Source organism: Vespula pensylvanica, chromosome 4 (assembly GCF_014466175.1).
Source record: "Vespula pensylvanica isolate Volc-1 chromosome 4, ASM1446617v1, whole genome shotgun sequence".
Taxonomy (NCBI): domain Eukaryota; kingdom Metazoa; phylum Arthropoda; class Insecta; order Hymenoptera; family Vespidae; genus Vespula; species Vespula pensylvanica.
In genome coordinates, this window is record NC_057688.1 from 4,150,014 (window position 1) to 4,162,626 (window position 12,613).

Here is a 12,613-nt window from a genome sequence, read left to right on the forward strand (position 1 = left end):
TAGTTTTTATGATATTTGGCAAGATTAAACAAATTATGTGATAAGAATTAATATAATAATTAAAATTAGAAAATTTCATTCATTGATTTTGGATAATTAAATTTAATGTATAAAAGATAGTTTTATATTTGTTAATTTTATATTTCTCAGAGAATTTTTTTTTATGACATAATAAAATTAGTGGCTCTTCATATTCGATATAAATGCTCGTCATTTTGTATGACTATATGATTTAACAGTTTTGAGAGTAACATGTAAACTTTTCATATGTTTACTTTGCATAGTTACATGTACGTACGCATATTGGGCTTATTAGTACCCGAAAAAAATTATGATACTTTAAGAGATAAACATACTTTAGATTAATCCAGCATTGATGCTGCATGAATCATGTATGATACCATGTTATAATTTTTATTTCAATAAATATTCCTATTAAACAGATAATGGTACATGGTACACAATGAAGATTTTTCACTATTTAATATCAACCATTTTACAAATATTTTCAAGATACAGAAACGTTATGAAATTGCAGTATGCATTGGTACTCTAAAATGTAGCATTAATGAAACAATATTTTCGAGTGTAGTTAGATATTACACCTAAAAATAATAAAATACATTTAAAGATTCAATAAATGTCTACCATTTTTTCATATTTTTGACAGTACACTAATATAATTACAATAAATTTAAGTTCTTTGTAATTTTTATAGAAAGAGAACTCTTAAACAAAATGAATAAATACTTAATTTCCGTGAAACATTTTGGAATCTATAGTTGTACATTTATGTAACTTGATTCATGCTCTTCTTTTTTCTTGATTGATATATATTCCAAATTTAAAAAGAATTAGGTTTAATTTACAGGAAGTACATTTAAAATAGATGGAATAAGATAGTTCAAAAGATAATGATAAAAAAGGAAATATAAACTCTTAGTAATAACAGATATTTTTGTATATTAAAAAATGGGAAAAGTACATATTTGATTTTCACCATGAAAACAAAGTCAAATATAACATATTTGTATGATTTTCAACCCAAAATTATTAATAAGATTTTTTAATAAATGTTAATAAATACATTGACGTCAAATTCTTTGTAAAGGGCATTTGCGTGCATGCTAATTATATCGTGAGATCAATAATTGTTTTGTACCAAATACATAGTGCTTATGTTCACGCTAACTTAATGCTAAATAAAAGTATGAATAAGTACATAGTGTGAAATATTGGAAGCATTTAAAATATTAGTTTTATAAAGTAATTATTTTTCATGATAATCTTGAACTTCAATAAAATTTCTTGAAAGTCTTATAGAACAGAAGCACTTTATTGTCCTTATTAACGAAATATTGTATCATATGGCTTTACAATTTTGCAAGATATACATAATACTCGGGAAGAGACGTAAATACAGATATCTAAATTTGTGCTCATCTGGTTCTTTCATCTCCAAAGAAGAACAGAATATTAAACTGCAGAAGATAATGTTAAGTACTTATGCTTCTAATTATTTCATAGTATATGAAATCCATATATCAGTCAAATACAAAAATTAGCCCTACTATCCTCATTAATTAACTAATTAGTTAATTATTCGTTTTTTAATGATAAGTAGAAATATTATCATATTACTTATGCTAACATGTGTATATGCACAAAAAATGATGTGTACAACATACTTTAAAATTTGTCTTTCTTTTGCATGTACATATAAGCATATACATATATCACAACAATTCAATATTAAGGATATTGCTCATATAAATAGTACAAATAATGATTCTGTGCCAACCTTCAGTCAAAATGAAATGAAGGATAAATATATTAACCAAAGATATTGCAGTACACCCTTTATCAGGTACATTGCATATGAAATTGTAATTCATCTAAAAAATAAATATCCATTCCATTATATAATTATAACATTAGATATGTATATATCAATTTATAACTTATTTGCACGCATAGTAGGAGAGAAAAAGAAGAAAAAAGATTTCATTGCCATAATAAGTTAAACTTACAACCTTGTATAACAATTTGACCAAGACACGCAAATGCCCTATAGCTTCAATAATTTGCTCTAAATATACCAGAACTTCCTTTATCAATTAATTATATACATTTTTTTCATCACATTATCCAATTACGTATTTACACATAAATGTGAAGATGGAAGTCTGTAATAGTTCATAAGAGCAAGGTAGGTGTAATTTCTTTAACACTCGACATATTCTATTAGAAAACAAAAACAATAGAACGTATAATAAAAAAAAGTAAAATGTAATTTCTTTTTTAATCACATTGGGTTCAGGTCTATATACTTTCATAATAGCTGTTGCAATAATATCAGAATGTAAAAATATTATTACAAACCATTAAACTTTGGAAAGCGTTTATACAATCTTTAGAAAACGTAAGATCAAAAAGTTCAAAAAATTAGTTCCAAAAAATTGAAACTTTATTACAGATTGTGCATTAATATGAAATTTGTTTCATAATCCATTAAGTGGATCGTCCAGGAAATAAAGACCACTGGTAACTTATTATTCAAATATATAATGAATAAAGTACAACAGAAAAGAATTAATGGCTTATGTTACTTTTTTGCATGAGACAAACTTTAACAAATATTAGGTATTTGTAATATTTGTGCTTGTAAAATATCTTTTGTCTGACTAGTTGGTCATGATCCACTACACAAGTGTTAACGAGTTCATTGCCATGACAGTGGTTCGTATATACAATTATGGAAAAATGGTCTCATGATGTTTAATGATTTGATTTGTTTAAATAACAATATAGGTACTGGCTTTCTCGCGGGTAGGAAATATTGAATGAAATGAAATTTATAACTACTGATATTATCACATACGTAATGCCATCACATTTATAATTCTCTAGAATATAAATATTTTCTAATAAATTATATCATGCACTAGTGGAAACCAAAAATGTAAAATCTAATAATAAGGATATAATATAATTTTTTGAAGCACCATTTTACAAAAGAAAAAAAAAATAGGAATAAATTAGTATATTCCTTTAACATTGTTGATGAATCAGACACTAGTGTAACATAATAATTGCGCAAAAAATAACATATATCACATTAACATTATGTACCATCTACCTTTACATCTAATTCAATAACTTGAAATATTTCTGAGGAAATATAAAAGATTTTGCTTGTTTACCTCAAAACTACATTGAACGATATCAAAGAATTATTTATCTGTTATTTTGATCCTTAAGACAATTCTTAAGACAGTCTCGATAATTGGGTCATTATTGCTGAGTGGATATGGAAAAAACTAAAAGAAGATATAAAAAAATAACTATGTCAGATAAACTCCAATTACTTATCTACTTTTTTGCACGTAATAAATTCATATACAAATTCTAATTTAAATTGGCATTACATAAACAACGTCTTAATAGCTCACAAAATGTACGAAGATTAACAGAGAGCAATTTCATTTTTTTGTTAGATGATAAATCATTATTTAATCTTAATTTAAAATGTTTATAAGTGTCTACTTTTATTACATTATAATTTTTATACCTTTTGTTGGCCTATTACAAAATACACCTACTTTGTACCGTTTGAAAGCCAATACGTAAAAAATTTAACTAAAAATAAAGATATTGAAAAATTACATAAAACTTACAAAAATGAGTATCGAAACAGACAAGGTTGCCTAAAGTAAATTTGATGCCTCTTGTCGTTTACTTTGATGATACATAATAAACCTTTCTTCTTGCATGTTAATGGGTACTCTTCAAATGATGATCACATAACTTAAAATGGCTTCATTCGCCGATGACATTAAATACAGTTTGTATAGTGGACTAGCTTCGGAATACGACTTGCATATGAATTTATGTCACCAACAAGTCGTCATAGGCATATGTTGTAGAAAGATTGCTTGCAGACACCAAACTTGTAACTGTTACATTCCAATAAAGATTTAAAAATTTAAATTATCTTAAGAAATATCTTTTTACAGTATATTCAATATACATTTACAGTATACATTTTAAATCTGTATTAAACCTATAAAAATTTATTAATTTAATTTCCTATGAATATTTAATATCAACTTTCATAATCTTATAATAAAATTTAGTTTCAACATCGATGAAAAATCATCTTTATTTGAGAGTTAATTTATCAGAAAAAAAAATTTAAATAAAAACTTGTCAATAAGCGTTGATGTAAATTTTTATAATAAATAAAGATCCTTGAAATATTAGTTTTAATTCTATCTTTCCATATCACGATTTAATATATTATGTATAAACATTTCAATAATAATTAATATATATATATATATTTCAATAATAATTAATAAACAATTCAAGCCATGATATTTGCAAGATCAATCTACAGCATAAGAGTTACACGTTAAGATATCACTGGATTTTCAACATTCATATATCCAGTGTCCGTTATGCCCTATGATCATTAGTAATGTAAATAACGCCACATTTTTCTTGATGATAATATGACATAAAACATGTTTCTGAAGCTTCTCATGGAAGGCATGAAAAAAAATATCTACTTGCGAAATTTAACAAATTCTTTTATAACTGAACTATTACAAAAAAAAATACAAATATTTGCATTACAAAAAGTTTAACAAAAAAGTTTATAGAATATGGAGTACTCATAATTTTGCAGTCACTTTTTGTATTACTGTGAATACATTTGATATATAATATTTACTATTATATGAAAAACTCAACAAAAAAAGATATTTTCCATGAAGAAACAAAATAGAAACATGCTTTTATCCTACTATTGGTAGGCTTTGATGTAACAAGAAAATTGTGTTTTTAAGCTTCAGTAGATGCTACCAAGGAGCTCTTAGGCGTGTATGCTGTTGCATTTGGATCCAAATTTGACACAGTACAACCTGGACAACTGCTTTCGTTCGTACGTATTTTTGTTCCTGTTACTCGTACTTCACTATTTAACCGAAGTTTGGACGTTGCACAAGTTGGTGCAGAACCAAATGTATCTTGTGGCATCACAGCTAAGTCCTGAGCGATCTTTGCTTTGAGCATTTCGATTTCTTTTTCTTGAGATCTTATTAAACCTATTCAAAGAAATATAAGAAATTTACTGTATATAAGAATAATATAGTTTTTATCATTGATTTTAGTTAAGGAAAAAGAAATTTCAAAGGTAATGTTATTCCTTTTTAAAGATAATCATTTATACCGGTATTATAAAATTACTTTCAAAAAACAAAGTGAAAGAGAGAAGCCTTTTCCCTAATAATTATTAAAATTGATGAAAATGATTATATAAATAAAATTAAACTGATAGATGCTTACTTTCTCTGATTTCTAACTGACGTTTTGCTTCTCCAAGTGCTGAAAACAAATCTAGTTTTATTCGTGTTTCTGCACTCAAACTGTTTTCCAAATGTCTAGTTTTTTCTTGTAATTCGTTCAGTGCTCCAAGTAAAATCTCAGACTCTCTTTGATTTTCTTTACAACGATTTGCATCTTTTTCTAGTGCATTACATCTGGATCATTTGAAATAATAATAATTAGTAACATAAGAATAAAATATATCAATTATACAGTAATATAAAATATTGATATTTTGATCATTATTATTCTATCATATTGTATATAACTAAGTATAATTAATAATACATTGTTTCTGAAATACTTTATTTTTATTCATACCGTTCTTCTTTTGTTTTAACTTCTCGCCGAAGATTTTTAAGATCTTGTTCCATTTGCACTCTTTTATTCTTACATGCATCTGTACATTCTTGTCTAACGAGTGGAGGTGGAGGTGGTGGAATTGCAGAACGTGCCTCCTCTGCAGCTCTCCTCGCCCGTCTTTCTGAAACTAAGGATGCCTCACAAGCAGTGCGTTGTTTTCGTTCTTCTGCAATCCGCTTTTCTAGTGACGACATTGTTTGTTTATCTAGTTGTCGAGCTGTTACCAATCCATGCAATCTACAAATTATGTATCGAATAATATATATAGACAGTAACATCCCGAAAAAAATATGAGATATATAATTAAAATCATATAAATTGAGAGTACTCACTTGCTTTGTAATTGATCATTATCATGTTGAAGTTGTTGAATATCTCCTTTTGCCTGGCGTTCTCCGTTTATCAGGGTATTAATTTGCGATCGTAGCTCTTGTTCCACTTGTCGACTTGATTGTAAATCTGACTTCAGGCGTTTAATATCTGCCTCGAGCCTGCGACACACCAGTAACCTATTTGAACGACATTAAATTATGCCTAAGAAACAGGCAGTATAATGTGACAAAATAATGACAATAAAGCGCATAGAAACATGTATGGAAATATTGGAACTTTTTCATAATTATGACAAATATTATAGGCACAAGAAATAAGATATATGTTACAGATACCACTTGAAATATATATACATATATATCTTCATATTATTATAATTATTTTACAATAACAAAAAATCCAATTTAACTTAATAAAAAATGAAATGAGTGATAAATATATGATATAATTTAAATAAAAGAAGTAAATGATACCTCTGGCAATATTCATCCTGTTGCTTCTGTTGCTCAGTTGTAGTATCAGTGGCACTTTTGATTTTACGAGTATTACGTTCACGTTGAACATTAACAGTCGAAGATGCATCTCGGTTTTCTTTTACATTATTCCACTTTCCTGTTACCGATCCATTAGACTGTGATCTTACATTCGTGTGACCATAAGCTCCACCTTTAACTGTCTTGTCTTTGTCAATTTCATTTACATCAAAATCATTCACTGATCTGCATTATAAAACATTCCTTTTTTGGTTTGTTTCTAAGCAGACGTTTAAATCTGTTTATAGCACAAATATAAGCATTTATAATAAATTTCTTACCCGACTCTTTCAATAAACTGCACATCATTGTGGGATACTGTAGATCCATTTATGTGTATAAATCTCTTATCACTTTTATCAGACTGTGATACATTTGTTATGGTATGTTTATTGTGTTGGTCTTCTTGTTTCTCACCTTTGTCTAAAGATTTTCTATGATTACTTTTTATAGTGGTACTTTGTGTCTGTAACATAAACTGTGTACCATTTTGCAATCCACCATTTTGTACATTTGCTTCAACAGAAGTATTGTTTCCTGAAAACATCAAATATACAATTACGTACATGTAAATAAATATATTATTACATTAAATATACCTTTATGTATAACATTACACTTTGAAAGTAAATTACCTTTGCTTTTTTCAGGACTTGGATTATATTGTGAATTTAATCTTTGTGATTGTGCTTTTGTATGTTGCTCTAATGATGCATTAACATGCTGTACTTGTGACTGAATTTGCTGCAGACTTGCTGTCTGCTGTTCTACAGGAAGAGCCTGCTGTAACAACTGCAGGTAGAACTCATTTTCCTTTGCAACATCTTTTTGTTTTCTCTAATAAAAAGCAATTGAAGAATAACTAACAATTATAGATGAAATGTAATATGATGAAGATATTTTATCTCATTGATTTAAACAAAACGATTGTATATGCAACTAACCTGTCTCATTCTATAGCCAACATAACTCTTAAAACCAAAACCTAATGTAACTACAGGATAGCCAATGCTGAAAAAAGATAAAAATTCATAATAAAAGATATATCTCATTGATTATTATCACAAATTACCATTATAATAATTCATAAAACAGGTACAATATAATATACATAGTTGCAATAAAAACAATAATTTTATTTGAATATTGTATATAATAAATAAGAAGGACTTACCAATGTGCTGCAAATGGCCGACAGAGATCCAAATGAAATGGCATATGCCGCAAATCTCTTAACCGAACTGCTGCTTCTATATACAGAAATAATAGCCACAGCATCACAGTTGGTAAACACACTCCTTTATCTATTAAGTAAATTTTTCTATATTAGTTTTTCATGACATTAATAATAGTTTTGTAATATACATAATTTTTGTGATATATATATATATATATATATATATATATATATATATATATTATAAATACCTGTGTGCCAAACATACTGCACCCAAACATAAGTGCTGGCAGCAAAAAACAGCCAATGCACAGGGATGAAAAAAAAGCAAATCATATCTGATGTAAGTGCAATACAAATAAAAAACACAGAGAAGGCCTGTAAGTAAAAAATGAAATATAATTTAGATAATATATATTCCATGTTTTTTCTATTCATTTAATAAACAACTTACATTATCATATAAATATGTACATTTTAATATATGTTATGCAATATATGTTATGCATATATAATAATAATTACTTGTAATATTATCAGATAAAAGGATAAGAACTATAGAATATCTTCAACTTTATATAATAATATTAATAATAATAATAATAATAATAATAATAATAATATAATTATCATATATTATTATATGGATACTTACCAAGCCTTGGTATTTAAAAGAATCGTAAACACTTCGGAGGAGAAGCCAAAAAGGCCATAAAAATTCAAAGCGGAATTCTAAAATGAAATCTGCTAAAATCACCATGGCCCATAGTAGAAGGAACTTCAGATAAAGCAAAGTACTGAAATAAAAATCATATATTATGAACATAGAGCTATAATATCATACTAATATTACATATATATTAGTATATAGCATGTTACTAAATATATACATGTGTATAATTTTTTGGTAATCAAAGATACAACAATATTTTGTATATAAAAGTTATTTGGTCTAAAAAAGGAAATATAATGGTGTATTTGAACATTTTATAGTCATTATTTGTCAAGATTTTAATGTCATTTTTATTTTTTAATGTGAACAATATATTTATATTATGTTTGTTTGATAGTACATCACAATTTTTTTATGAAATATTTAAAAAGTATAGTACATTTACAAAAACCACACATCTTGTTAGAATCATAAGATTCTTTTATTTATAATTTCCTTTTATTCACAATATATATCATTATAGTTTTCAAAACAAATTCATTTATTGAAGTTTATATACATTTCTTATATGTGTTATTTTCCTTGCAAAATTTTGAAAAAAAGAAAAAAAAATTAAAAAAGTACATATTCCACACCTTGTTAAATTCATCTTATTATGATATTATGATAGAATAATATAAATATATTGTTCTATTTGAACAAATCAAAATGATATTAAAACAATGACTATAAAAACATCTAAACAATTTTGGTATAATAATTTTATTACATCTTTGATATTCAAAAAGATAATCACATGTATTATTGCACACTTAAACCAAACATATTATGTTTGATTTATATCGTACATTTCATGGATAATATAAACAATGATTAGCAACTATATATTCTGAATGATTATTTCATAGAATGCATCTTTTAAATAAAAATCCATCAGTAATGTATCTTTCTACAACGAATAGATATAGTTTGATCTTAAATACCTATAGTCATCTAAAATTATCATTTGTTATATTTATATTTTTTTTTCAAATAATTTATAATCTATAGTACATATTATATACTTAATAATTGCATAATATTGTTAATACTGAATATTTGATAATATAAATAGATATACTAAACTTTAACAAATAAAATTTGTTTATATGTACAGCAAAGGAAAATGATAAGTTTACATGAAAAAATAAATCTTTATGAACTCTTTATAAACTTTTGTATATGTGTACTACACATAATATTATAAAAACTATATTATATCATAGATATTTGATAATTCTAGTAATAAATAGAGGAGAATAATACGGTATATAATATAAACAATACAATAGATTCGTGTCATGTAGATCTTGTTCTTATGTCATGTAGTAATAAACGAATTACATAATATGATAAAACTACAGCAATATATGAAATGACAAATAACAACTAGTCTTTTACAGAACTTTCTTGCATTAAAAACATTGATTAAGCTTGTTGCGTGAAACTTCTATATTTTACGTATATATGATTTCAAAAAATATATCATACAGTAATACCTAAGAAGTAGCACTACACTTTAAAATCGTTTTATACTGGAAAAACAAGAACACATGGTTGAAGTTTTGTTAAATGATAAGCCGTGTAACACAGAAGGTTCCCAAAGCGAGCGCAAATCCAGAATCACCGTCCAGCAGGGTTGATGGATAAACGCATTTCACCGATAAAATATTTAGCAGTAGTTTTAGGACGAGAAGTTTGCATACGTTCTCTCACAGATATGGTGATCAGATTTTTGGTTATTTTTAAGAACGGCCATTCCAATGTAGACGCATATGGCGGCGAAAATTTACCTTCCGTAAATCCCCTCGGTGAGCTTGTTACGTTTCAAGGGCCTCCGAAGCTTACCGCACTCGACATTTCTTCTCTTCATATTCTTCGACACTTTCACCACTACCAAGGCGACGTTATTCGCGGCGTGTAACAGAACGGAAAAAACCAGAAATCCTCCGGGAAGTCGTGAAAAAACGCACTCTGTCTTTCTCTCTCTCTTTCTCTCGCGCGCGCGACTTCTATCAGTCTCTTTTGTTGTCATTCGTCTGTGGACAGATTCGAGGTCTCACGATGGTTTACCAAGCAGCTGATTGGTCATTATGGTACATGGCGTTTTAAAATCCGTATCCGACACTAATCGCTTCTAACAAAAACGTTTAAAAGATAAAACGATCGATCGGACGATATCGGCACGTGTCAATATTGTCTAAATGCGCGCGAAGTCAGTGCACGAGAGACGAATTTTCAATTATGATTTCTTTCGCAAATGGTTCCGTGTTGAAGCCTTTATCGATCGTAGATGTCTCCCGACCGTACCACGACTCCATCGGCACTTTCCACTTACACCAACGGCGCTCTCTCCTGGCAACTAAATGTCTGTATAGTCGTTCCCTTTTCTTTTCCTTCTTCCTTTCGTAACTACTCGCTCCTGCAGCAAGTACCTCTCCTTGTCTCCTTTCTATCCCACCTCTAACTAATCTCTCCTTTCCTCTCTCTCTCTCTCTCTCTCTTTCTCTTTCTCTTTATTGCTCATTAGACAGTTGCACGCGCAAGTAAATTGTATCAGCTGTTTTCTTGTATATGTGTACATACAGGATCGTACGTGATAATACGATAGTTATCATTTCTATATATCGTTATACTATGAAACAAACGGCTCTATCTTAAAAAATGCGTTTATCTCAAAAAATTATAAAACTTTTTTGTTTAAGAGCGAAACTACCTTACGATATTATCTTAAATATAGACTTATATCTGGTTTTATAAAATTTTTTAGAGATTGTTGTTCTATAGTATCTTTGTTTTGCGATATCTTTCTTTCTAAGTCGACCATTATCATCGATGATAGATTCATCGTCAATGTAATTGTAGTAATTTCATTTTAAATTTATTATTGCATCGAAGATTTTTTATTATTTTAATAAATCTCGTTATAATATAATCTTTATATACAAAAGATGAACGAAGATCTGTTTTCTTCATTTTATGTTAGTTCGGAAGTAATATTGTATTTTATTATAGAAGTTATATTTATTGTAGTAGCTATTGGGACACTGTATGAACATAACCTCATTTTAACGATATGCAATATATGTTGCATTGTATCAATACTTATTATAATGTATATATTGTGTGATTGGATAATACAATTGTTAAGTAAAAATTTGAGATTGAAGGAGGTAAAGTTGTCACTTCAATATGTAATTACTATTAGGATATGTACTATCTTCATTATTATACAAACAATTGTTAAAGGATTTTCTTATACTTGGACATACAACAATATAGCATATATATGCTTATATTGTTTTGTAATTATGCTGTTTAAAATACTTGATTTACTTCAACAAAATTTAGATATAAATGTTATTGATATGAATGGACTGGATTATGGAAGTGGAATGGCTTATAGTTATTATTATGGTTATTTGAGAATTATTTTACCATCCACTGGTACAAACATTAATGGCATATGTGAAAAATTAGAAAATTTTGAAGACATTCATAATGTTCCTATTTCAGTAAAAAAATTATTTATTCTAATACCATTTTCAACATATATACCTCCAGATTTAAAAAGTCTTTCATATGGATGGATGGAAAATATACAAGAATTAGAACAAGAAGTAAGAAACAGAGCTGGAATCATGAATCGATCTTATCATAACAACATATATAAGATTTATCCTAATGGACCCAACAGTCGTAATAAACCAGAATATGTTGCAGTTGAAGGTGCAACACCTTTACTAACATTTTTTGAAGTGCAAAAACATTTTCATCCAGAATCTGCAATATATAAAAAATACAGTAAACAGATAATAAAAACATTTTATCTTAAATTAAAAGAATTGATATATAATGATCTAGATTGCAGAGATGTATGTGAATTGATTTATTACAATGATTACAATTCTGATGGGACTAAGGTAAATATTGCAGAGGTTATTCTCAAAAGGATATCAACACTAAAAGGTTTAGAATACACATATACTGATTAAAAATAATTATATATAACGTTATATAAAATCCTGTTATCCAGATAAAAATAAAAAATAAAAATATACATATTTTTAAAACAGATAGAATTTATCTCTCATATAAGATATTGAA

General features: G+C 27.3%; 2 protein-coding genes across 4 annotated transcripts; one reads left to right on the top strand and one right to left on the bottom strand.

The window, feature by feature from the left end:
- Window positions 1–117: 117 nt before the first annotated feature.
- On the bottom strand, window positions 118–10,971 carry LOC122628927 (macoilin-1-like). Of its 3 annotated transcripts, none has more exons than XM_043811802.1 (12): window positions 10,300–10,971; window positions 8,450–8,591; window positions 8,046–8,172; window positions 7,792–7,921; window positions 7,562–7,628; window positions 7,253–7,454; window positions 6,899–7,154; window positions 6,558–6,803; window positions 6,084–6,242; window positions 5,710–5,988; window positions 5,350–5,543; window positions 118–5,108 (listed from the first exon to the last, which is right to left on the bottom strand). In XM_043811802.1, exons 1-12 carry the CDS (start codon window positions 10,539–10,541, stop codon window positions 4,846–4,848), a joined length of 2,307 nt encoding a protein of 768 aa, XP_043667737.1. In that variant the 5' UTR covers window positions 10,542–10,971; the 3' UTR covers window positions 118–4,845. The 3 variants fall into 3 exon arrangements, with proteins under 3 accessions (XP_043667737.1, XP_043667739.1, XP_043667736.1); XM_043811804.1 differs by having other exon boundaries at window positions 6,084–6,260; window positions 10,006–10,971; XM_043811801.1 differs by having other exon boundaries at window positions 6,084–6,260; window positions 10,300–10,970.
- A 448-nt stretch (window positions 10,972–11,419) lies between these two features.
- On the top strand, window positions 11,420–12,549 carry LOC122628928 (stimulator of interferon genes protein). The gene has a single exon (XM_043811805.1). The coding sequence runs from the start codon at window positions 11,458–11,460 to the stop codon at window positions 12,499–12,501; it is 1,044 nt and encodes a 347-aa protein (XP_043667740.1). The 5' UTR covers window positions 11,420–11,457; the 3' UTR covers window positions 12,502–12,549.
- Window positions 12,550–12,613: the final 64 nt, after the last annotated feature.

Excerpts from the sequence above, each read along its gene's own strand:
- LOC122628927 (XM_043811801.1), bottom strand. The coding sequence starts at position 10,541 with ATGACAACAAAAGAGACTGATAGAAGTCGCGCGCGCGAGAGAAAGAGA. Across the intron at positions 7,922-8,045 it reads GCAGTATGTTTGGCACACAG|ATAAAGGAGTGTGTTTACCA; the intron begins GTATTTATAATA and ends TTTACTTAATAG. Across the intron at positions 7,629-7,791 it reads CGGCCATTTGCAGCACATTG|CATTGGCTATCCTGTAGTTA; the intron begins GTAAGTCCTTCT and ends ATCTTTTTTCAG.
- LOC122628928 (XM_043811805.1), top strand. The coding sequence starts at position 11,458 with ATGAACGAAGATCTGTTTTCTTCATTTTATGTTAGTTCGGAAGTAATA.